Source organism: Aulonocara sp. 'chitande type north' Nkhata Bay, linkage group LG11 (assembly GCF_057382095.1).
Source record: "Aulonocara sp. 'chitande type north' Nkhata Bay isolate Kocher_YH1m ecotype deep benthic linkage group LG11, A_spYH_male_GT1.1, whole genome shotgun sequence".
NCBI classification, from domain to species: domain Eukaryota; kingdom Metazoa; phylum Chordata; class Actinopteri; order Cichliformes; family Cichlidae; genus Aulonocara; species Aulonocara sp. 'chitande type north' Nkhata Bay.
In genome coordinates, this window is record NC_141354.1 from 26,125,600 (window position 1) to 26,150,723 (window position 25,124).

At 40.8% G+C, this 25,124-nt stretch overlaps 2 protein-coding genes across 8 annotated transcripts in view; both read right to left on the reverse strand.

Annotated features, from left to right (window-relative positions):
• clcn1b (chloride channel, voltage-sensitive 1b) overlaps window positions 1-14,322 on the reverse strand; it is a 33,445-nt gene extending 19,123 nt beyond the window's left edge. The window contains exons 1-2 of one of the 2 annotated variants that reach the window (XM_086311471.1): window positions 13,867-14,322; window positions 711-933 (exon numbers count right to left, since the gene is read on the reverse strand). In XM_086311471.1, the coding sequence (XP_086167597.1) occupies window positions 711-933; window positions 13,867-13,917 (274 nt within the window). In that variant the 5' untranslated portion in view covers window positions 13,918-14,322. The remainder of the gene's footprint in view (window positions 1-710; window positions 934-13,866) is intronic. The other variant, XM_086311472.1, reaches the window with a different exon arrangement.
• A 1,049-nt stretch (window positions 14,323-15,371) lies between these two features.
• Window positions 15,372-24,812, reverse strand: casp2 (caspase 2, apoptosis-related cysteine peptidase). Of its 6 annotated transcripts, none has more exons than XM_086311473.1 (13): window positions 24,578-24,812; window positions 23,973-24,137; window positions 22,056-22,226; window positions 21,886-21,960; window positions 21,521-21,703; window positions 21,235-21,304; window positions 20,709-20,800; window positions 20,274-20,456; window positions 19,591-19,719; window positions 19,385-19,475; window positions 17,606-17,806; window positions 17,132-17,241; window positions 15,372-17,027 (listed from the first exon to the last, which is right to left on the reverse strand). In XM_086311473.1, exons 2-13 carry the CDS (start codon window positions 24,120-24,122, stop codon window positions 16,893-16,895), a joined length of 1,590 nt encoding a protein of 529 aa, XP_086167599.1. In that variant the 5' UTR covers window positions 24,123-24,137; window positions 24,578-24,812; the 3' UTR covers window positions 15,372-16,892. The 6 variants fall into 6 exon arrangements, with proteins under 6 accessions (XP_086167599.1, XP_086167600.1, XP_086167601.1 ...); XM_086311474.1 differs by having other exon boundaries at window positions 17,618-17,806; window positions 24,578-24,810; XM_086311475.1 differs by lacking the exon at window positions 21,521-21,703 and having other exon boundaries at window positions 24,578-24,810.
• Between the last annotated feature and the right edge of the window lie 312 nt (window positions 24,813-25,124).

Here is a 25,124-nt window from a genome sequence, read left to right on the forward strand (position 1 = left end):
CTGCATATTTATTTTCCTTCTCAAAATCATTGGAATTGGCTGAAACAATGACGATGAGGATCCTGATTTGAGGGGCCCTCTAGGTCAGTTTAAAAAAACTCAGACAAAGCTGCAGTCACTCAAAATGTATTAAAGTCAAAATAGACATTACAGCAAAACCTAAAACAGCAGCAAGAAGGTCAGAGAGGAGACTCAACCTCCCTGACACCATGTCAACATAAATACACACCAACAGTTCAACTCTGTGCACATGTTCACAATACTGAGCACAACTCCTTCAAGTGCTTACTCTAAAGTCCCTCTTATGTCATAATCATCTGCATTTATAGCCTCCAAAATATAGCTACAAAATACCTTCTATACCTTAAGATTTGGGTAAATGTTTTGAGTCTTGCACCTTTAGAGATTTTCTTTTTATAACTCTGGGTAGGTTACATTTAGATACCCCATCGCAGTAGCCCTTAAGTTCAAGTGGTATTAAGTCTAAGTGCCTCGTGTAGCCTGATTAAACTACCGTGCTGCCTCATATTTTATGAGCTCATCATGTTGCATGTAAAATCATAATGTGCAAAGTAACCAGAAATTGAAACCATTAGACAAATGCAAAGCTTCACTCTTTGAAAAGTCATGTAATAAAACAACAAAGTGTGTGGAAGTGGCAAAGCAGCCAAATGTTTCCATATACATTTTCATAACCACATGCTGGTCACCTTGGCATTTGGAGTAGGGACGAGGCTTCTTGGTGGAGGAGGCATGGCTGTGATGCGACTCCAGGGTCACAGGGTGCTGATGATGATGCCGCCGGCCGTGGCCTTTGCGGCCTGTGGCTGCGGTATTGTCCCCTGCCTGTCTTCTCCATTGTCTCTCTGTCAGTAAACGGGCAGCCTCCCGTCGGGCGAAGTTTCCCAGCTGCTCCCTGTACTCTCCGTAGAGCTGTAACCAAGGGGACACACTGGCAATCACTATGAAACGAAAAGCACCCAGTCGAGAAATCATGTGTTTCTTGGGCTGCACAGAAGAGAAACAACACGCTAGAATGGAGAGGAGGGAGAGAACGAAAAACAGGCGAAATACCTCTGACAACTGAGACTTGGAAGAAGGATAAAACTGGATCTAGTGTGAAGAGTCTTGAGATAACGAGAAAGAGATGGGGAATGTGTGGCGTGTATGTAAGGGATACACACCAACCTGAATAGCCTGACAGACAGAAATAGACAAAATGGGCATAGAGATTGGAAAATCCCCGCCCTGAGCAAAGGAACGGTCTGGAAAAAAGCCAGAGGAAGATATTCGGAAAGAGAGGACATTCCACACGTTCCACTTCCGACTGCGTGTGCATTTTACACCTATGACTACACAGACACCTACACACATGCTGTCAAACACACACACATACATTCGGTCAGCTTGCACCGGACTCGTTAAAACTGTAGAAGCTGTAAAATACTGCAGATCCGGATGCAGCTATGGTGTGTGCAACTGAAACCTACAGATCACATGCATCCCACCACACAGCAAAGCAAGAAACTGAATCATACAGAGAGCTGGCTGCCACACATTTCTGTCTCATGTTCACACAGGAAAGGAGAGCGGCCACATCCAACCATGAGGCCCAACTAGGACAAAAGCTCGGCTAACTGAACATAATTATGTGCTGGTGAAATGAAAGAAAGGTGAGACAAAAATCCACATCTTCTCTAAAAGTCTTTACGTCTACAGAGCGCAAGTTCATTTTTCTCCAGTTCAAGTGCACACAAAAAACAGCCTCACATAACCAGTCCACTGCAATACATGACTCACTACAACCACATGACAACGTGACTGATATAGAAGTTTATAATTAATACATGAATATACCACATAGCAGGTGGCCAAGCAGTTACTGCTGGAGGCTTTTGAAAACCTTTGATGCCTCTAAATCGTCGAGGAGGTTATTTTAAATCTCACTAAACACCACAAACCACAAACTGTTATTCAGAACAATGCTGCACCACTAACAGCTTAATACTCCTGTCCTTCAGCCCCGTAAAACCTGAGCTAACAGCAGGAGAAACAAAGTATTGTCAGTTATTTGTTAATATGCAAAGAGCTGGTTGAATATTACCTCCTCAAAACGGGTTGCAAGAGTTTGCATCACGCGGGAAAACTTATATTTAAAGTAAGTTACATACAAGTTTTTCTGTGTGATGTGAAGATGGAAACTGATGAAAGTTTTTGCAACGGAAAACTTCTCCTGAGTTCTGCTGCGATTATTTCTTCCAAAGGTTATGTTTTTTGACAGCAACTGAAGGTACCGTCTTGTTTCTATCTGCATACACCCACTGGACACTTTATTAGACACACCTGTTCAGTGGCACAGGCAATGGGGATTTTATTTATATAATACATTTAATTCATTATATGTAAACTGAGTAGCACAAAAGATAAAAATACAAAACTCCATTTAGGTTTACAGTGCCTCAAGACAATGAAAACAGCGAAATAAAACATTAAAAAACGCAGGTGTAGACCTGTGTGAACAAAAGAGTCTTGAGTCTGTTTTTTGAATGTTGGCACAGATGTTACTGATCTCAGGTCAGCAGAAAGCTTGGAACAGGACTACAGGAACTGAAAGCACTCTCAGCTAAAGAAGCAAAACAGAGAGGTGGAGTGTGCGGAGGAGCTTTGTGAACATGTGAGATTACCATCTAAGATCAAACAGACTGTCAGTCTCTGACTTTTTGGACCAACAACAATATTTCTGTCTTGTCTCTGTTCAGTTCTAAAAAGTTTCGAGACAACCAGCAGTTGATGTCATTAATGCAGCTCATTAGCTAATAAACAGAGGTCAGATCTTCAGAGGAAACTGATAGGTACAACTGTATATCATCTGCATAAGAGTGGTAGGATATATTATGATTCGTTATGACAGTACCAACTGGGAGAATGTAAATTTTAAAGTCTGTGAAGGTTCTCAGTCATCCAGGTCATCGTAGTCAAAGGAGCTTTCAAAGAAAAGCGTCTGGACTTCTTTAAGTTGCTTGAAGACGTTTCACCTCTCATCCGAGAAGCTTCTTCAGTTCTGGCTGATTGGGACCCAAACCCAATTTCACACCTTGGCTCAGGCAATTAGAGGATCATCAGGGGGTCCTTTTGTCCCTCTGTGGGGGGAAACTCCCGCTAGGTTTAAATCTGGGACTCTCCACCATTTGACCTTAGAACTGAAGAAGCTTCTTGGATGAGAGGTGAAACGGCTTCAAAAAGGTGTCCAACCAGTAATAGCAAGGTGTATCTAATGAAGTGGCCAGCGAGTCTATAAGCACATAGGAGGATCTTTTCCTATCACTTTTTTAAATACAGAATTTAATTTAATTTCACACAAATGTCTGTCCAAGTTGTGAACAATGGAAGAACATAGTGAGGGAGATCTTTATAACAGAGAGGATGATTTTGTCGCTGAAATCTAAAGGAGGCACCTTTTTACATGAAAGTGTGGGAGAAATGCAGGACTGAAGAGGACTCAGGTGGTTAGGCACTAAGATAATATATTATGAAATGTTAGATTATTGTTTATAAATTTGTTCAAATTTACTGAATAAATAATTAACAAAGAAAAAAACCCTCCATGTTTGTTGTTAGAGTTTTGTTCTGTTGTTCTGACGATGGAAACAACCTAGGTAAGGGGATTAAGTAAAAGAAATAAAACATATGACAAGAAAATAGAGCTGTGCTAAAAAGATATCGTACTGAAGAATTTTCTGCTGCAAGTAAAGATAAAACGGTCTCCACTCATGACACTGACATATCTTATTTTCCTTTCTTTGTCTACAACCTTAAAAATGAGGAATGAATCCGTCAGTGAGCTGTTTGTGATTGTTTATTGTCTGCACTACAAACGAATAAAAATGTTCTAATGTGAAAAAACATGTTTTTATTTCGGGGCAAACCAGTTTACCTTCACATTTTGCTGCTTTAAAGGCAACAAGAACTCACATACTTTTACAGTTCTTCAGTCTAGCAAAAGATCACAGAGGTCACTGCTGATTACTTTCTAATTTCACCGCCTGCAAATGTATCACACAAATAACAGTGACCTCTGTCATCTTCCGCTGTATGGAAGAACAGGGCAGGTAAACAAGCCGTATTTTCATACGTTTATTAAAAAAACAGCAAATATTTAACAATATGGTTTTACAATACAGGTTTCTTGATTTTATATGTCAAAGTACACAAATCAGTAAAATGATCAATCGGTAAAATGTTGGAAAAGAGAGCTACGAAAAGAAATAGAGATTCAAATTCAGTGCATGCATATGATCCAAAGTGAATTTTGAAGATTAGAGAAAGACAGCAGAGGGCTGTGTAATTAAGTCATGGCAGAGAAAACAGAAAAAAAGAATCAACCTCTGACGAGCTACAGCCTTCGGTCCTCGTGTCTTTACCTGGTTCTCATCACCTGTCTGTTGCATGATGCTGCAGCAGCTCTGTCTCTGTTCTGTCTCCGTGTCCTGCACTGCACGCAAATTCACCACTGCACTACACATTAGCACCAAAGCCCTAATCCATCAACATCATCAAACAGCCGCTGGCACCAGACAGCATCAAAACCAGGGACAGAAACAACAGGAACCTGTGCACTGTTCATAGAGAGAGAGGAAAAAATGTGACCTCTCATGCCCTGCCTCAAGGAAAAGAGAAAAATAACTGCAGCACAGTTGATGATGTCTTTCAAGCTTCTTCTTCCTAGTGTCTATCCTTGTTGAATAGGTGTGTTGCGTATGAACACGGCTGACAGATCATGACCATTGTTTAAAAGATAATACCCAACCCACTCCCAGATTGAGCCTGGGACCCATTTAACATAGTTAGACATTTTTTATTCTACACTTTCCCTCAGTTCAAATGAGATCCAGGTTGCCTTGAAGCTGCTGATGGAGCCTCAAAATGAGCCGAGTGACCTTCAGATGTCTGATAAGATTTTTTTTTCACTACCACACTGTGAACCTCAAACGAATTACAAATCTCATGTTGTGTAAATATAATCTTTAAAAGTAAATATCTTAACATATTCCTCTTGTTTTAAAGTAATTATTTTTAATTAACTGGAATTATTACTCAGCCAAATCCCACTTAAGTATAATTTTACTGGTCTTATCACTTTCACTAAAGAGGTTGTGTTTCTGGCAACGTTTGTATGTGTGTGTGTGTCATTCTGCCTGTAAACACGAGAGCTCGAAAAGAGTTTAATGAATTCTGATAAAACTTTGTAGGGGTGCAGAGGGGATCCATTAACATTTGGCTTACATTCACCAAAGTCTTCAAGGTCAACTTGAGGATTTATTGGTCAAAATTCTTAAAAGTGTGGTGTTTACTGTCAACATATAGAAAGTACTGTGTAAGGATTTAAAATATCATGCCACATTTGACCTCTGACCTCTCATTCAAGATCAACAGATCGATCAAAGGGATAAATCAGTGATTGCTGCTATTAATTATTTAATTAATTAATTAAGTTTTATATCATCTACATAGTGCAGTGGATGCACCTCCTTCTTCTGCTGAGTTTTATTTGTTTGCTTGCTCAAAATCTCAAAAAGTCTAAAATCTTTGTTGTTTCAATCTCTTTATCTTTGTGTTTTATGTTAGTTTGGGGTTTTTGCATTTGTCTTCATGTCACAATCAAAAACAAATTCAACAAGTGTGAAAAGTTTATTCAAAAATGTCATATTTGGGCATTTTTGGACTATTAATAAAGAGAAATTCACGATGTCACTTTGGGCTTTTAATATTTCTGTCACAAACTGAGCCGCAGCTCCTGCATTGTCAGAAAGTCACCTGACTGTGAAATGGTGAGACATAAAGACAAATAAAAGGTGAGAGCAAGCACGTCTCAGCAAGACAACAATGCCGACTGACAGCGTGAGAAAGACACTGAAAGCCGCGATTTATTAATGTCAGGTGACTTTGCTGTTTTCATCCCTCAGCCTTATGTTTACACTGTTTCGCATAACCTTGCATGTTCATTACACACCGAATCTCACAATCAATCATCATCAGTAACCACAGTTTGTCCAACTTTCACATACTTTTTGCACATTTTCTGTTGCCATTGTTTGGCTCCCAAATGTGGAATGACCTTCCCACTCCAAGTCAAGAACACAAGGACATATCCCTGCCTCTCCAAACTCCTCTTCCTCCTTTTCCCACACTTGTTTACTCTCCATGAGATTCCTGCGTAGCTCTCCTTGCTTTTTTCTCGTTAATCTCCGCGGACACACGGACGTAGCCAGGCGTTACTGTACGGTCCTGACACATCTCGTTATTAATTTCTCGCAAGAACCCGAGCTTCTACTGTTGTTCTTACTGCAAGTCTCACGGGATGAAGGAAATCGGAAAAATGTAAAACATCACTCCCTCGGGTTTGTTAAGACTAAAAGCCTGTATTCAAATTACGCCGGTGAGCAGTCGCGAGCTTTTAATTTGTTCATGGATCTGTTCTGTACGAGTTGGCTCGAACAAGATATTAAATATTGTAAAATAAAAGAAGCTTCAAGTGTAAACAAAACAAACAGGTTTGCAGAGAGAAAGAGAGAGAGAGAGACATGGAGAGAGAGAGGTTCAGTCACAGTGAGAGCTGCTGATAGATGCAGAGGTTGAAGGGCAGTGTGACATTGAGAGTTAATTAAAAAATACAAGCATATTCCTGTGTCCCTTGTGAGGGAGCACTGCATATTCATAAATATCTGTGTGTGTTTGTGCAGGTTTCTCAGCGCACAGAGTCTGTGTTTGTGTCTTAAATGAACATTACGTGTGTTTGTTAAGTGTGTGTGTGTGTGTGTGTGTGTGTGTGTGTGTGTGTGTGTGTGTGTGTGTGTGTGTGTGTGTGTGTGTGTGTGTGTGTGTGTGTGTGGTGAGGCCTTACAACAATATAGCCCTGTCCTGTAGCACAAGGTTAATGATAAAACCTGACCTGCTCACTGATGGACAGATCAGCAGATTACCCCCCTTACACACACACACACACACACACACACACACACACACATCCCAGCTATCACACACACTTCCACGAGTGTCTCCATATGCATACACTAATTAGCCAGCACAATAACAATTCCATGCCTCATCCAAACACTGTTCAAGCTGTCATTTTCTAATTAAGGCAAATCGAGGCAGCCAAAAAACAAAAAAACAAACTGTGTCTTACATGCGAGACCACACTTCATGTTACCACCAAGAAATTCAGAAAAATCAAACCAGTGAGGCCATTAAATCCTATCTAAACCTGGTTCATGTTCAATAAATAAAGGCACAACATGAAATTTAAAGTCGGCGAAAAGAAAACGGAAGCTAGAATTCAATTACTTTTGCATACATGCATTTCATCTTGCAAAAGCAGTTCACTATTTAGGGAGGAAATAGTGAGCCTTACCAGAAACTGATCGATATTCAGACCTGTCTGAAAAGTATTGATGCGCTCCCTCATCTTCTCAGCTCTTCCTCCTGCTCACTGTCTTGCATGTGTCCAACACTCAGTAATGCCTTCTCTGAATATCTGTCTTACAACTGTCCTTCCCTGTCTTTGCCAGTGTGAGGGACATGTACCTGCTACCTGCTTCCATACAGTGAAAGAGTGTAGTGACTCTTAGGTGAGTGTGCGCGCACACACACACACTAAAAAGGGAAAGCAGCAGAGGTTAATACAGACACTTGAAGCTTGACAATAAATTGTCAGCAGCTCTTAATTCAGCAGGGTAGATTCCCAGTCATGCAGCCAATCTGGCAGATTCCAGCAGCAAGATCATAAATGATACCCAGCAGGCAGGATGCAAGCTCAAGGCATGAAAATAATACCTGCTGACTGAGAGAGGACCATAAATATATTAACATTGTGTATGGATAATGCTGCACTGCTCTTCAAGTGCCTTCAGCATGAATGGCATGCTTCACTAAAGCCTGGCTGAGCCCCGGTACAATGTGCCATATCATGTTTTTATTCCTCTGTTTCTGTACACAGAAGCCTTTTTTGGTGCCATTAATTAATGCTTAAGTTACATAAAAACATGATGTGAGACTTTACACACAGTAAACCTTACTGTAAAAGCACAAATTAGCTTCCTTTAATTATAAAATATAGCCTATAAAACAGTTTAATCTTCTATAAAATGTTCATTACAAACTCAAAGCGATTTCTTTGGTTTAAGTTGATGACCTCAGCTTCTGTTTTCCCAACTGTGGTACTTAAAATGGGTCAGTCTGGTGTTCTGTTCTGACCCAGCAATTCTCACGTGGTTTATGTGCCATTTGGGGAAGAGGCAGTCTGATTTGGGAATGTTGAGTTTGACGTGGCGATTTTATGGATTTATAAACTCTATAATTGTTATTCTGGATTAGTTTGTGTTTATGTGTTTACTCCAGCAATGCACTTCACAGATTAGTTAATAGCTTACTGTGAAGACACCTCTTGCTGCTGATAGTATCGTAAACAATGCCTTTGGAAACACACTAAATTACCCCAAGTTATGGTTTTCTTTTCTCTTCTGTTTGGAGAAGCATACGCGTTTTTGTACACATATTGCACAGATATGAACTGTGATGCCAGTATAGCCGCGATAAGCCGTGGATATCAGTCGGCTTCTATTTTGGGGAGCTGATGATTTATGATCCCAGCAGGAAGCAGTTTGTAATGTTCTTGAGATCTGGCAAAAACAAGAAACGTCAGTCAGTTTGGAGGGCTGTCGGGTTGTATTTAACTTGAACTGTGGTAGTATAGGATCCCCTATCATCACCAGCAACTACAGTTAGCCCTGCACTTTTATTAGTAGTTATTATTTTACCTGTTTGTAAGAAATATTTCACTTCATATGTGTAGTAGAAGACAGAATCCAACCACTCTTCTTTGCACAAGCATGTCCCAAAAAAAGACAGATGAAAGCAGATTTTTAATAGAGAACTAATGCACATCAGTCTGAAAAAATATTAAGCCGCTGTGAGTGTAATGGATGGCCTTCTTTTTCCTGATGTAAATATTTCAGGTATCACTCAGTATTTTGGGTATTTTATTCCTTATTAGAGAGGAAATTAGTGGAAAGAAGAGACGTGGTGGACTGACACTTTGACATAGTCTGACTGTGGCTTAAATCCTTAATCCCGCCCCCTTTGATATCAGTTTGATTCATTGTTTAACATTTATTATTTGTTTACATTTGTTCTCTTCTGGGCAGTCTAACAACTCTACATTTGTGATTTTTAAAGGGGACCTGTAATGAGTTTTTTTTTGCAGATGTTCATATATGGCTGAAGTTTCCTGTTGTCAGATCAACACATGTCCAAGCAATCACTGTGAACCAAAGGGTCAGAGTTCAAAATATTCAAAAAGCTTGGTTTCAGGGGTTATTTTCTACTCTTGTTAGGTGAGGGCTGTGTGCGGACAGGGATAGGACCCAAGGTGCAGACTCCAGAGACAGATGTGAACTCAAAACCGCTTTAATGTTAAACTCAAATATAACATAACTGGAAACAATCAAAATAAACTAACACCGGAGGACTGACAGAACACACAGCTTGGTAAACGGTAGATCGCAACACGGACACAGAGAAACACAGGGCTTAAATACACAGAAGGAGCAATCAGGGAATGAATAACAGGAGGGAAACACAGCTGGGGCAAATCAGAACTGACGAGACAAAAGGAAGCGTAAACTGAACACACTGAGATAAGACAGAGACCTTCAAAGTAAAACAGGAAACACATAACACAGACTCACATGCAGGCACTACAGAGGGAACAGAGACGTGGGACCAGGGCAGACACAAACACTGACTGAACACGGGGATATAGGAACTAAGGATACACAGAGACGCGAACTAGACAAGGGGATACAGGTGATAGGGGAGACAGAGCAACTAAAGAAGACAGAGACATAAACCATAAGACAGAACTCAAAGAAACCAAAGACTAAAAAGTATAAATAATATAATAAACTCAAATACCCTGGGTCAACGACCCAGGCATCCTAACAACTCTTGGCTATGAAGTAGAGTGGATTTCCATAAAATACCTTAAACAAAGGAGTAAAAGGGGCTAAAACAGCTTATTTCAGACAATAGTTGAACACTGGAGCGACATCAAAGTCCGGTATGAGTTAATCAAGGCTTATTGTGACTGAATTATGCAAAGCTACCCTGAATCTGAAATTAAAAATACAAAGTTGGAAAAAAGTACAATGGGTTTCTTTTAAAACTGATATATTAATAGAAATGTATTCATTTATTAGACAGAAAGCGTTTAAGTACCAAATTCCCACGAGTCCATTTTATGGAAGTTTGTTTTTGGGTTTATCTGAAAAGCTCAAGTTATGCATCTTGAAATTCAGAGTAATTAACTCAAAGTTGTAGTAAAATTTCAACATTAAAAAAAAGAAATTTAAACAATCCAGTGGTGGCAACAAGCTTTCATATTTTCAGTCACCAGCAGTATTAAATGTTCTATTTCTTGTGATTTTGGCTCCACTCTCCATAAGCAACACAATGTTTTATGATTTTCCACTTTCACACACCCATAAAGGTACCGTTACAGATCAGAAATCTGCGTTTATGAATTTCAGAAACACAAAAAGTTACTTTTTTGTCTATTTTTCCAAGCGGTCTCTCTTGCATCTGGACTCTTTGGAGACCTTTCACCTTTCTGCCTCACTCTTCACCCTCAAACTTTCCCGTTCACCAACCCTTGTCCACGTCCATCCAACCCCCCCACCCCTGAGGTGAAACCTTACTCGTCGATAAATTTAGCAGCAGTGTGATCCAACGTTCACTGACACACTTCTCCCCAGTTCTCCCTCTGCCTCTCTCTCTGACGCTGTTTGCCTCTTTTTCGGGCCATCTCTCCCAGGAGGCTTGTTGAACAGACAGATGGAAGGCTTTAACCTTTACACAAAACAATAACAAGCTATTGACACTATTTAGCAATGTGACATTTCACCTTTATGCTATGGAAGTAACATCCAACTGTTTAATTATTACATTAGAACTACCCCTGTAATTGAAAAAACGTGTCCGCATTATCGTATGAAATTTAATGGCTTAATCGTCTACATTGCAGTCATTCCAGCCCACGGGACATTTGGCAGGTGAACGTTATCCCTTTTAGTAGCCTGTAACATTTGAGACTTATGGGATCTATTTCACTGCTGTTGACATTCTCACAGATTGAGACTCGTCTCCTCACACAACCTCGCTTTTAACCTCATCCATCACATCAACTGTTGCACACAACCAGATGTAAAAAGCAGGCACAAATATACACTGTGTGTGTGTGTGTGTGTGTGTGTGTGTGTGTGTGTGTGTGTGTGTGTGTGTGTGTGTGTACATCTTCACAAGCAGCGATTTGCTCTTGTCACTGTGGAAACGTCTGTCAGTGTGACAAGAGTCCACAGAGGGAGCTTCCTCTTTGGGAAAGTGAAGAGTCACCAACAGTTGTGTGATTTTAAATTAATAAACACTACTCTGCAAGGCCAGTGAGCATTAATTTTTGTGGGTGGATAATTTAAAGATCCATCACTTAAATGTCATTAAATATCACAGAAAACCAGATAAACAAAAAAGAAACTAAATTAATTCAAATCTTTTATTAGCTTTTGTCTAAAGTTGAACTTTTCTAATTATTATATTGGTATTTTTAAACTTCTCCATATTCTCTACCCTCATTGGACTGACAGTGCAAGTCTTTTGGTGTTGCCTGGGCTAAACTGTTGACTACACCTGATGAGGTGTGGATAAAGACATGCCCGAGGCCAAATTGAAGGGTGGACAGCATTTCTTTCCAGACATCCTCATGATCTCTTCACTGCCTTTTTAAAAAAGATTTTTTAGCTGAGATTATTAAGCAATTTAACAGAAAACCCATAGGTTAGTGGTTTCCACATTCACAGAAGGGTCCCTGGTTCAGTCCCAAATCCTTTTGGTTTAAGGAAATGCATTTGGTGTAAAAATCTGCCAAATTAAAAATTTGGTGCTAACTGTATTGGCGAATCATTGCGAATAAGGAAGCAGCTTAAAATTGCTTTTATTCCTAAAAGCTCTGGTCAGTCCGCACACTTTTGTGCCAGGAACCTCCAGAAACCACTGCCAACCAGTTGGGGAAAACACATTTTTCCAGGGCAACCAGTGTTTGGTCCATAGCTCGAGAGTAATCTGCGCATGAGGTCACATGAGAAAAAAAAAGAAAAAAAAAAGAGGTCACACTTTTGCTTGTTATGAAAATGTATAAATCAGTCGACTGGTGCCACTAAAATCTTTCGTCACCTAGTTTGTGTAATTTGTGAAGAACCAAATCATGTAAGTGAATGAAAACTAAACATTAACCTTCTGAGGGCAAAGTTACTTTTTTTTGTAATACGGCTTCATTCATCACACAATCCTCTAAAGCAAAAACCGACCCTCGAGTGCTGTTTGAACATCATTGAAAGGCTTGTTGTGAATTAAGTTGAAATAACAGTTATATGTGATCTAAAAGCAAATCTCAGGCGTAACATCAACACTTACTGCACCTAAAAACAAGCACTAAAAACAGACAGTCATCTTCAGTTTAAGGCACCGGTGTGAATCTGTGAACCAGCCAAACTAACCACAGGAGAGTTCTCCTGATCAATAAACAAATTATATCAGGACGATCTATTAACAGCTCTGCACATAAAATCCTCTGATCCTTCAAGGCTCGAATTTCCTCTCACGCAGACACAGCTTTCACACCTGAGAGATGTGTGACTTCACAGAGACATTAAGCTTGTAAACAGCGTGATTTAATTAATTGTCTTATTTATATCTGACTTGTGCAGCACCAAGGGACTGAAGGAGGACCAGGGATTTGGGATTTGCTCTGGACAATCGTCCATCTTCTCAAAGGCGAAGAGGAAGACGAGCAGAAGGACGGACTGACACACTGCTGTTGCTCCTCCGCACTTGATCAGTTACATGAATATACACAGCCCAGCTGCTCCAGCCTCAATTGCTCATTGTCTTGTCTCAAACTCACAATCAGCTCTGCAGAAAAGAGCATGCTGAAGCTGTTAGTAATCTATGACCACAGCAGAGAAGAGAATAAAAATGCTAAAAAAAAAAAAAGAGTCAATAGTGGCTAAATGTCACCAGACATCTTGAGATGCTCCTGGGAGGAATGACTATCATTCTGGATAAGCATTTAAACAGATGAACTGGAGGATAAAGTGACATGACTTCATCTCACCACGTACATCTAACCTGTCTGCTCCGGTTTCCTGTATATAGGTATTTATATCCACCGCCACATGTAAACAGCAATGACTTTACAAGGCATCAGAAAGAAGATGCACATGAGTCGCAAAAGAAATGTAAACGATCGAGGGTTTTTTCCATTTTCCCAGGGATGACTTTCCATTTATCGCCTTCACTCAGCTGGTTGAGGCGTGGGCGGTGAGAAATTGTACAGACTGTTCGTGTATATCCGAGCTGCAGAAATAAAGTTGACATGAAGTTGCATAAATCTTGTTCGAGAAGAAAAGACAGAGTTGGGGTGGGTGGGGGGAGGATGAGAGCGGAGATGAAGATTATTGATTTAGTAGGAGAGCACGAGGAGGACTTTGTATGATGGAGCAGAGAAGCATGATGGGTAGAAAAAGTAGGTGTAGGAGAGAAGTAATGAAGGCTAGACCAAAAAAAAATAAAATCATTAAGAATGAAGAACGGTTAAAAAAAAAGGGTTTGAAGAGAGGAAGTGACAGGTGAATTGATGGAAAGATGAGAGAGAAGCAGGTGTGATGGCAGAACAAGAGAAACGAGGGAAAACCTTTGGAAGTTAAAGATAGGACAGCATACAGGCAGGCAAGTAAAGGAAGATTGGGAAAGACCTACCAGGGTCTGTTGGTATCTCAGAGCCTTCCTTTGCGATGCATCTGCAGCCATTGACACGCTGTCACTGATCCAAAAATAATCTCGCTGGACACCCCAGCATTTCTAATGGCGTGGGCAACAGCAATGCCACACACACATACACAAACACACACACACGCTGCCTTATTGTATACCCACTTCACACCAGGTCAAAAACACCACAAAAACATCTAAAGTTTCTCAGTCTCAAACACACTCATTGCATAGAGATAGTCCGTAAGCACAGGTGAGGTCCATCCCGAAAGCGCCTTTCTCCAGATGACCCACAGTCTAAGAGCCATCCAGCTCCACCGCAACACCGACAGACACAGACAGAAATCAGAAAGGCAGACAAAGCAGAGCAAAGCCATCTGATGAGGCAGTGAAGGACACACTGCTTTCCTTTATTAGAACTGCAGACACCTAATAACACACACACACACACACAACTTGTTGCCCTAAGCAGCACCCTCCCTGCCAGACGGCCATTAGGTGTGTGTGTTTGGATGGCCTGTTCTTGTTTGGACAGGAGTGTTGAGAGGGGTGGTAGTTGGAAGGATCCCCCCCCCCTGCCCCAACATAGGGCTGCCCCTGCAACGTGAGCAGGAAGGTGCACATGACACCCCTATGACAGCCCGCACCTATTCAGCCAATGCCGCAAGGCAATCCCCGTAACACTCACATGCTATGGCAGCCCTCTCTTAGAAGGAGGGGGAAAGAAAAAAAAATCACCCCTAGACACACCCCCAATAGCAAGAGCTCAGCTCATACTGATCAGCTCTGCACAGGCTCCAGGTACCAAGAGGATAAGCGAGGAGGTGAATTTGTGCTTTACATCGGGCCTTTGGTGTGCTCAGCCAACATCCCATTCAAGCAACTTTAAATTAAACATCTCTAGTTCACTGGCGGGTTTCTCCTCTGGTTCCTCCTCCTAACCCGTTGACACCGGCAGCTATTATGACAACCACAAAGGCACAGGCAGATCCCCCCCTAACCCAGCCCTGCTTTGTGGCCCACACGCTAATGCATAACAGCCTGATCTCACAGCTATACCGGAGGCCAGGGAGAAATGTGTTACACAGACCACCGGCGTGTGCGTGTATGTCAAACGAGAATGATTGTGGACAGCTGGCCCGGGGGGCTCTATCTGATACACTAAGAACATTATCAGTGGGTGGCGGGCAGTGTGAGAGATGTGTACGTTGTCCCGGTCGCAGCACGACCTGAGCACAGCGGAATAGTGGGGAGCCAGTTATACTATACCTGAGAACGGAGGGGGACAGGCTGAACGCCGGGAACAACACACACAAACACAGCAACAAGGAGGATCAAATGGAGCGGAGCATGCACAGGAGCGGCAACAGTGTACATTTGAGCAGAGGGCCTTGACTTTACGGATGCAACGTGATCTAAACCTGTGCATAAAAGCTGTCGTTGCAGAAAATGCAATTACAAACACAGCTTTAAGAACAAACACAGACATTTTTTATTGTTTAAAACCCACAGCCTTTTATTATACTCAACATTTGGCAGTAATTAATATTGAAGTCTCTCCTGCCCCCTCCCCACCCTACATCACATCACCCTACAAAGCACTTCAGCAGAGTTTGGCAGCAAAACGTCTCATTCTACAGGAAAACTATCCTCTTATAACAGTCCAATCTTTTCCTCTCTTAAGTTATGTTTCTTAATTATTAAAACTAAAACCTAAGTGGAGTGAGCACGCTTCAGACCAGGGTAAACTCTGCTAAGACCGCCTCATACACAGGATCTTTAAAATCATCCCTTTACTGATAGTTAACAATCAATACTGTTTCAACCACTGTGCCCCTCACTGCAACACTGCTGTAACTAAAACATACTTTGCCTGGTCAGTTTTCTTTTCTTTCTGGGAACCATAAATTCTGGAGCAGCTTTCAGAAATACTTTGTTTGGAGGTGTGCCAGAGACTTATAATATGCTATGAAAGCAGCACCATGGTCATAAACTTATCCAACACATCATCCTCAGCTGGCACAGGCTTTTTTTAAATGGAAGACACTTTTTTATGTGTTGTGCATCGATTATAGTAAAATACAATGGCGAGACTGACTAAATATGCAGCTCCTATGCAGGAACAAACACTACAAGTAAAATGTGTAAAGGTCAGAGTTCATACTGTCTGTAAGTGACCCTACATGTAGCACCAGACTGCACTCCACCACCCTGACAGAGAAATTTACTAAATATCAGTAAATGTCAATTTAAAGTGAGAAGATAAACTTCATACTGAAGCTGCCCTGTAGGTGTTGTTCTTTTCGTAAGGCAAACTATGTGAGGAAAAAAAATCATATACTTTAATTTAATAGTTCAAAAACTCTATTGTTTAATTTTAAACATAGCTGTCTGTAACCATGGCTGCCATGACAATAAAGCTCTTCTTCAACTGAAGGAGATGTTAATATTGATGAAATCAAGATGCTGAAATGCATTTTGCTGCGCTGCCCCCTGCCTGTCACTTCGTTAATAACAAGAAATGTTCATAACATTTAACATACATTATGTACAAATATAAGAATGGGCCTTACAATCCTTATAAAAAGAATTCCATACAAAATAAAGCCACAAAAATAGATCTGTGTACAAAATACATTTTAAAAAGAGGCTTGTGAAAGCTCAAAGTAGCTGTGCAGTTTGACTGCAAAGGATTAACATCTAAACCCTCTAACTGGCATAGACACAGACACACAAATATATACATGAGCACATTGTATGCCAATAGGTTGCCCATTTCCATGTACATGTAGATTAACAGAAGCTCGCTCCTTTTTTCTTTCCAGGATTTGTGTATATGTGTGTGTGCTTGTGAATGTCTAGTGGTTTGAATGGACAAATTAAAACCACTAGACATTTGGATGTCAAGTTGTAACAGGGGGGAATGTGTGAGTGTGTGGTGTGCAATAAACAGCTGTGATGCCCTTACTCCAGGCTTCAATACAAGGAATGATCTGTGTGTGTTAATGTGCATATTAATACTGGGGCTGGTGTTTGGGGAAAAAGTAGAGGTCTTTGCACAATGAGCTGGTGAACTCTGACATTTCTTTGCAGCGGTGGTGGGCAGTACCTGGGGCGTAGCCCTCCCTCTCCTTAATACGACTGTTCACCTGGGAGAAAAAGAAAAAAAAAAGACATGTTGGTTTCAAAAATGTATTATATATCAAAATAGCAGTTTGTAATCTGCAACTGCAGTCTGAAAAAACATGTTTACCTGCACCAATATGTCCGCAAGGTGGGTGTCTCTGGCGTGGAGGCGGAGTGCTGAGTTGAGTTCCTGGATAAACCAGGATCCTCTCTTAGTGTTTCGCATGGCTGCTGTGCCTTGAGGAGGAAAAGATCAAACAGCAGAAGTGTAATACATCAAGATGAGACACAGAAAGACAGAGCGAAGGTGTTGTCTGGTAGAGCTTTACATAATAAAGCTTTACATAATAAGAATCAATTTCAGATCCACTTTTGATTCGCTTGTGCACAAAAAAACCCTCTCAAGCAGAAATTTTAATTGCACTGCACAAAAAGCAGAAATAATGATTAGGGCCAAAGATAATTTAAAAAAGAAGAATTACAAAACCATTACTGCTGATCCCGATGGCCTCATTAGTTTTCCTCTTACACCAGTGTTTCAGTTAATGAATAAAATATCATATATAAACCCACCCCAGAATAACAAATTAGATAAACTTACAAATTCTCTGACCTTTGAGAGACGCAAAGCCACAGATCATGTCCGACCGCTGGGGAAGTTTAATCCTGGGTCTTCCTGTGTCCCCCCTCTGTCTGGAGTCTGCATCCCCCTGTCCCTCCCTGCCAGCATCCCGCTGTTCACAGCTTGGTGAGCACGTCCTCTTTGGCCCGTCTATCTGCTCCACGCCACAGTCCATCTCCTCTGGAAGACAAGTAAGTTTCAATTAGGCCCAAAAAGATCTAGCAGCAATATTATTGCAATAACTGGGTTGGATTACTGCAGTTTTTAGTCATTTGTCTCAAATATTCTTTAATAATGAATGCAACTGTCCACCAAAGGGGCAAAGCATTTTATTGACACTATAGGCCAGTGAAAACAAACCAAAGCAGAAGAGATTAAAACTGAAAGATTAAAAAATGCATGTGTGATTCAACGCTGCACTGTAACACCACCTGAGCAGACATAGATGGAGCAATGAAGCTGTGCCTGCTCAGTTAGCATGCTTCTCAAGCTGTTGCCCCAGTCTTAAAAAAGCTAAACAGCTTGAACTCAATGGGTTTCCTGCAGCTCTTTGATAAACTCAAGTATTATTCCAAATGAATTCTGGAAAAAGTCTGAAAGCGAAGCTATCACTGGCATTTAGCATGAGCCCTGGTTGAAATGTTTTTCTAAACTTCTGAACGGCAGAAAACGAAGAAATCTTGCACTGAAATTTACATAGCACTTTTCTAGTCCTCCTGACTGCCCCCAAAGCACTCTACACCACAAGCCACATTCACACAGCACTACGCCGCAGGCACTTTGAAGCCTTTAGCTATCCATCCATCCATTTCTTTAACCGTTTAAAGGACTCAGGGTCACAGGAGAGCTAAATCCTATCCCGGCTAACATTGAGTGAGGAGTGGCATACACCCTGGACAGGTCTCCAGGCTATCACAGAGACATTCACACCGGCGGCCAACTGGGAATCACAAATTCCACTAACGTGCATGCCCTAGACTGGTGGAGGATCCTGGGTTACTTGGAGGGAAAACCATGCAGGCACACAGAGAACATGTATATTCCACAAAACAAGGACCCTCTTGCGGTGACCTCACAGTGTTAACCACTGTGTTGCAAACAACACTTACTTATTTTTCTTACTTATTAAGAAAAACTGGCAGTATACCAATGTATCCATGAACACTCTAAATAAGCAATATCTGAATTTCACTGAAGCTATTTCCAGAGCTGCTAAGCACATCTAATAGCCTTTCAGCAGCACACCTGTGTTGGGCTCTGTGTGCAGCGAGGGAGTGTGGGAAGTAATTAGGTTTGCTCCTGAGGGGTCTAAGGATCTGTCATGAGCATCACTGGGTGTGCAGTCAGGCCATAACCTCCGTCACAGAGACAGAACAACTGACTTGGAGCTTGTTAAGCCACAGATTCATTTTATTTTTATTGTGCTGAATTTGTTTGAAGTTTCATCAAAATATTATAAAGAAGATGAAAACTGACACAAAACTGAGATTTTGGCACAATCCACAGCTGGAACTGTAGAGTAAATGGGCGATTCTGAAACTGCCACCCACTGTGATTCTCTCAGTGGGCATGACAATGACAGCAGACAACATCTGGCCATGTGAAGGGGAAGATTGGTACCACTATTTCATAATGCTGCACGGCTCTGAGAGATTTTACCCAGGTAGTTTCTCAGAACTGTGGACAGTGCAGTCCCCAGAACATGTTTACCGTATAATTCTTTTTTATTGCTGTGCTGCACAATCTCATTCATCTTACCTCCTCTGCAGGCCTGGATGAAAAACATCTTTGGTTTGTTTTGTAGAAGTGGACAGTGTGCATTGTCAAAGGCCTCAAACACCCAGTCCAACTGAAATTGACCAAGTTAAACACAATTAGCATTAAATGTCAGAAAAAAGCAGTTGAATCTTTGTTATTGAATGACATACCATACATCTACACAGTAAAGTGTCAGACAAACTGACCTGGAGGAGTTTGCCATCTGTACCGTACACTGCCCCTTCCACTCCGTGGGAGAGCAGACACACCACACAGCTGTCCACTGTCCGGTGCTCTGGCCGTCTGGAAAAGTTCTCAATGCAGGTCCTCATACCCTACACAAGAATACGAACAAGAACAAGCATCAGCATATGTGGTCAAAGTCAGCGTTAACACAAACGCAACAATTTTTCAGTCCAAATTTCATAGAAGCTGTATTCAAACATTTTCATTCTCACTAATGGAAACACTCAACTTAGGGTCTGACTTAAAGTGTGCAGGATGACACCCCCTCACTAGCAATGGATTCATTAGACCATGATGTGCAGTAAACAATCAGGTTCAAGGCAGGATATGTGCATCTGGACTTAAATTAATTAAACGTGAAGTGTGTTTACTTTGTGACAAACCTCCCACCTTCCTCAGACAGCAGTGAAAGTGGGCTAACCAGAACAAATCCTACATTAAAAAAACCTGTCTACACCATATCCCCAGTCTTTCTTAACTTAAACATTTCAACAAGTGACTTTCTCCAAACTGTGTCAGGTGAAGAGGTTGCTGAGGATCTAACATCTTCTTTTGTTTGGCCCAAACGTCCTTTCTTTAGGTTTATCAATAAATAAGATAAAAGTGTCACATTTCCAACATCCTGCAAAATCCATCATTTTACCTGAGCAGTGAGGTCTCTGTGCACAGCAACAATGTAATCCAGCTCTGTAAAAACCTTCCGGAGGACCTCATCATCCACCTCGCCACCTTTTCTAGGGTCAAGGTCAGGGGCAGCACAAGGGTCAAAGGTCACATTACTGATCACCAAGCCAAAACCACGAGGCGATGAACTCAACCTGTAAGACTGAATAAGAATGGAATGACCTATATAAGAAAATTCATACACAATAAGGTTTTTTGTTTTAATCTGTTTAAAACAAAAAACCTTAACAAAGTGACAAAACCCAAAGATTAAATTTGCAATTTTTATGCTTGTTACATAAACATAGCTAAATGCTGAAGACATGCATTTTTAGGCGGTCGCAGTAAATCCAAACAAAACTGAGCACCTTTGCATGGGCTCAACTGACCCGCTGATGGGAAAACAAAATCGTACCTGCTGGCAGCGGGAGAGGTAAAAGTCAGGTGTGCAGGGTAGGACCGGACTGTTGATGGGACTGTCAGCATCCAGACTAAACTCCATGGATTCTGCAGCACATACACACAAACAATCACAAACTAATACAAACTGAACTATTCTTAGTCCTCATCACTGAATGGAGTTGTCTAACAGCAGAGTATCATGTTGTCAATGAGTCATTCTTGGGGTGTGGTGCCTGCAGGTAGAGACAGTAGGTACCTGCTAGAAAAACAACATTTCTACACTTTTTTCTATGATGTGTGTTTATAACAGTTCAAATAATCAACAGAATAACAGGAGACTAAAGGCCTAAAGTGGTCAGTGGCTACAGAATGGTTTTTTTTGTGACATATATATTAAATTGTCTTAACAATGAACAACACATAAAGCCTTTTGTTGAGAAACAACTTCATGTCTCCAGGGAAACAAGACTGACAACAACATTACACACACTGAAACCCATTTTGAAATGAACGCATAGACGCTCTGCAGCACCGCTCACCATGTGTCCTTGCTCTCTTGACTGCAATTTCCTCCTGAGTTGGAAGTGGAAGAGAAGAGTCCGTAGACCTCTGAAATTTAAAATGATACACAAATTATTAAAGACAGACCGTACAAAAAAGATAATGAAGGATTTTGTTCTATACAGTGGAAGCAGCTGTTGTTTTTGTAGGAATATGACATCTGCAGTCCTAGATTAAATATTTGGGAAACTCCTGCCTGCCTTTCTACTTCAGGTGGGCCATCTGGATATATATAATGAGATGGATGCATTTTGTGATTCTCACATCTGTCTGCATATCTGCTCCTCGTTTCTTTGTCCTCAGTCTCTGTTTGTTCCTGTCCTCAGCCCTGACTGTGGGTAAGTCTCTGACTGATGACTCTGAGCCAGGCCAGCTATCTGATGCCTGGACTGGGAATGATGAGGTGCTGCTCACCTCATACATTTCCTCTCTGTCTTCTGAAGATGCCTGCCAAACGTCATGTTACTGAAGCTTACAATTCCCAAAATATTACTCTATATAATCTTAGCATTTATAATTAAAGAAAAATCTATTAAAGAGGCATGAAAGGCGTTCAATGATGCAATGATGTCTTCTACTTCAAAAATGCCAAGAGTGACATTGCCTTCGATAATCATAGGCAAGCTCACCTCTCTCTTCTTTTTTGTTCTTTCCATAACCAGCTGCCCTGCCTTCTCCTGTGGCTCCTCCTCAGGCTGAAAACTCTGTGAGCAGAAAGCAGTCTAAGAACTGCACTAAATCTGCTGTTTATACTGCTGCTGTGCGACATGTGTATGGTTGATGTCAAGTACACACTCACATCTGTGTGTGTCTCTCTGCCATCTTTCTCTGGTGATTTTATGAGCAGGTCGTAGAGGTGTTTCTGTTCAGTATCTTGAAGAGCTGAGCAGAAACTGCTGAAGGCTCTGGGTCCACGTTTTGGTAAGAGTAGAAGCAAACGCCAGCTGCGTTTCTGAGACGTTTGCTCTGCCTGGAGTAGAAGAGATCACATCGGAAACATAAAATTTACTAACAATGAATTAATTAAAAAATACATTTGGTTTTACTTTTTTTTCACCTTCTCAACATTATAACATTTGATTGTGAATTCATCCAGACACCTTAAACTTTAGATGTTTAAAGGTGGTCCTCAGACAGGACAGTCGGAAGTAAAGATTTCAACCTTGAGGGATTAAATCAAAACTTTCACAAATGCCTTTTCCACCAAATATAAGCCTGTTCTATGTTGATGCCTTTTGAGAAACAGCCGACAATTTGAAAGGTTACTATGCTGTAATTATTAGAAGTTGCAGTAAAATCATGGCAGACACAAACTATTTATTATGGCATCTCCTCTGACATTAGCCTGGCAATTTGTGGTGCTGTGCCAGTGCCAGCTTTCTGGCATTAGTTCTAGATTGGTAACCAGCATTGTGTCGGTGGAAAAGGGATATTAATGTCTCTGAAGGACGTTGCCCTGTGGTTCCCAGCTGGTTTTCTCTGGTAAACCTCTAAAATAGTAAGATCCCTAAGTCTTTGGATAGTGAGACACTAGACTCTCCAGTCTAGACTTTCAGTTTAAATGCATAAGGTTTAGCAAAAGTATTTTGTTAATAATTTAGGAAAGCAGACATTTCTTGCATTGTTACACATCTTTCACATGCTTGAAGTATTTAGAACAGGTGTGGCATGTTCCCTAATTATTTCAATTACCAAATCAAAATAATAAAAAGCATGTAGAGATTTTAAGTGCTGACTTTGCAGTTAGTCTATATATGCATCCAATGATAAATAAATATGAAGGGTTTTATTAGGCTGTAAAAACATTACATAGCTATTAAAAAAGCTTGCAGAATGACAGAATTAAAATGTGTTCAATTTTCATAATTATATTTTCCATTTCTGTGAGTCCGCTCAGGTCTGAATGAAGTAAATTTTGTCATCAGATGGGGAGCGTGAGTGGCCACGTGGACAGCCACGTGCCCGCCTGCATTTTGTGACTATGCCGAATCATCTGAGGAGAATTTACATTACAGTGAACCAACTATGTAAATACCTGAGGTGACGGACTTTAAAGAAGAATAAGAGTATACAGTTCGATTATACTTAACTAGAAAACCCAAAACTTCTCTGGGACAGATAAACCTAATTAAAGTGTACCTAAATCACAGCACAGAAGATAAAGGCCTCATTCAAAGCACAACTACTCATCACTGAATAGGCAGTGTTGATAATTTGCTGTGATAATAGATGTAGAAGGATCCATCAATCACATCATGACTGCTTTATTTCTAATCAAAAGCGTTAGCATGCTGAAAGAAAAATATTATACTATACTATAAACTATATCACTGTCGAACTTTATGGATTTGACTGTGAGAGATCTTTTTAATTGTAGAATTAATCATCTACTTTATTAACTACCTATCTAACTCATGTTTTCTCTGCCACTGGAGCCTATACTAGCTGCCAGAGTGCAGAAATGGTGGTAGTTCCTGTAAAACTGCAGGAAACATTTCTGTAGTCACCTTTTACTTAACAGCTATTTCATGGGAGGGTTAGAGGTTCTGACTCCCACATACATTTAAACCACAAGCTAAAAACTGACCATAACCTTCAGCAAAGTTGCTGACAGCCAAGTTAACTTCAATTTAAGCAAACTGAAGGTAACTCAAAGTCACATAACTGTTAAGAATCAGCTGTCTCACTGTTAATATAGTAGTTATTATCCACATACCATAATGCTCTCTGCCATGCTCTCCGTGAGGATGTCTTCTGCCTGCAGTGACTGTATGAGCAGCTCATCCACCACCAGCTGTCTGCACAGGATAGCTGAGTTTCTTCGGAGAGCCTGCCTGTCCCGCTCCATCATGCCACACTCCAACATTTTTCCCCTCAAAAACTGTATCCAGAGCAGGTAACAAGATACACGAACATTGTGAACAATACAAGCATATGGACGTTTTTGTCCAACACTGGGAACAGTCACTTTATTAGCTTGGCTCCTCAGTTACACCCTTATAACAAAATACAACACAAGCGATAACGTTACCATGAGGCACTCTTTGAGCCAGCAATAATAAACCAGTAACAACAGAAGCTGAACAATACAATGGTAAACTCAGTAAAGTATCTACCAAATAATAAGATAAAGAGGAAAAATAATGGAAGTATAATATTAGCAATGTAAGTTTACTATGCTGAGTTACAATAAAAGAGAAGTTACGCTAATCTAAATGGTGTTGGGTGATGGTGATAAACGCTAGCTAACTAGCTAGCTAACTTCGACTTTCTCTGCACTGAAGTGGGTTTAATATGACTCCCCGCATCCCCACTACTTACCTCTCTTCTGTTCCTGCAACAGACTATCAACACACCCTAAAAATGAGCAAAATGTCTCCGTAAGTCCCTTTACTAAACGCAAACTAACAACATCCCGTCTACAAGCCACAGACGAACTTCCGCGGGGTAAACAGACCATCAGACTCTTCGAGTTTGATTCTGACCAATGAGAGCGCTGTACAGTTTGAGTGGCGTTTCAGTGAACCAATCGTTTCTTCTTTTCTTCTTAATGGCATCTTAACCGTACAGTAAACTGCTGTGTGAACAACAGAAATAAGGGTATTTTGAATTTGAATCTCATTTCAGTTAATAAGTAACCAATTGATAAGAAGGCAGGCACAAAGGCCTCTCGAATAGAGAGCTATTTAAAAAGGAGGAGTGTAAAGACACTTAAAGGTCACATATTTGCAGCAGGGTTGCTGCACACTCTCTATATGCTCATTTAAAGCTGAGGAGCACGAGCCAAAGAATTTCATTATGGATAAATGTGGCTACACTGTTTATCTGTACATGACAATAAAACTTGAAACTTGGGTTTAAAATTTGA

Coding starts and splice junctions, on each gene's coding strand:
- casp2 (XM_086311473.1), bottom strand. CDS start 24,122: ATGTTGGAGTGTGGCATGATGGAGCGGGACAGGCAGGCTCTCCGAAGA. Junction 21,961..22,055: donor GCAGAGAGACACACACAGAT/GTGAGTGTGTAC, acceptor TTCTGCTCACAG/AGTTTTCAGCCTGAGGAGGA. Junction 20,801..21,234: donor CAAGAGAGCAAGGACACATG/GTGAGCGGTGCT, acceptor TATGTGCTGCAG/AATCCATGGAGTTTAGTCTG.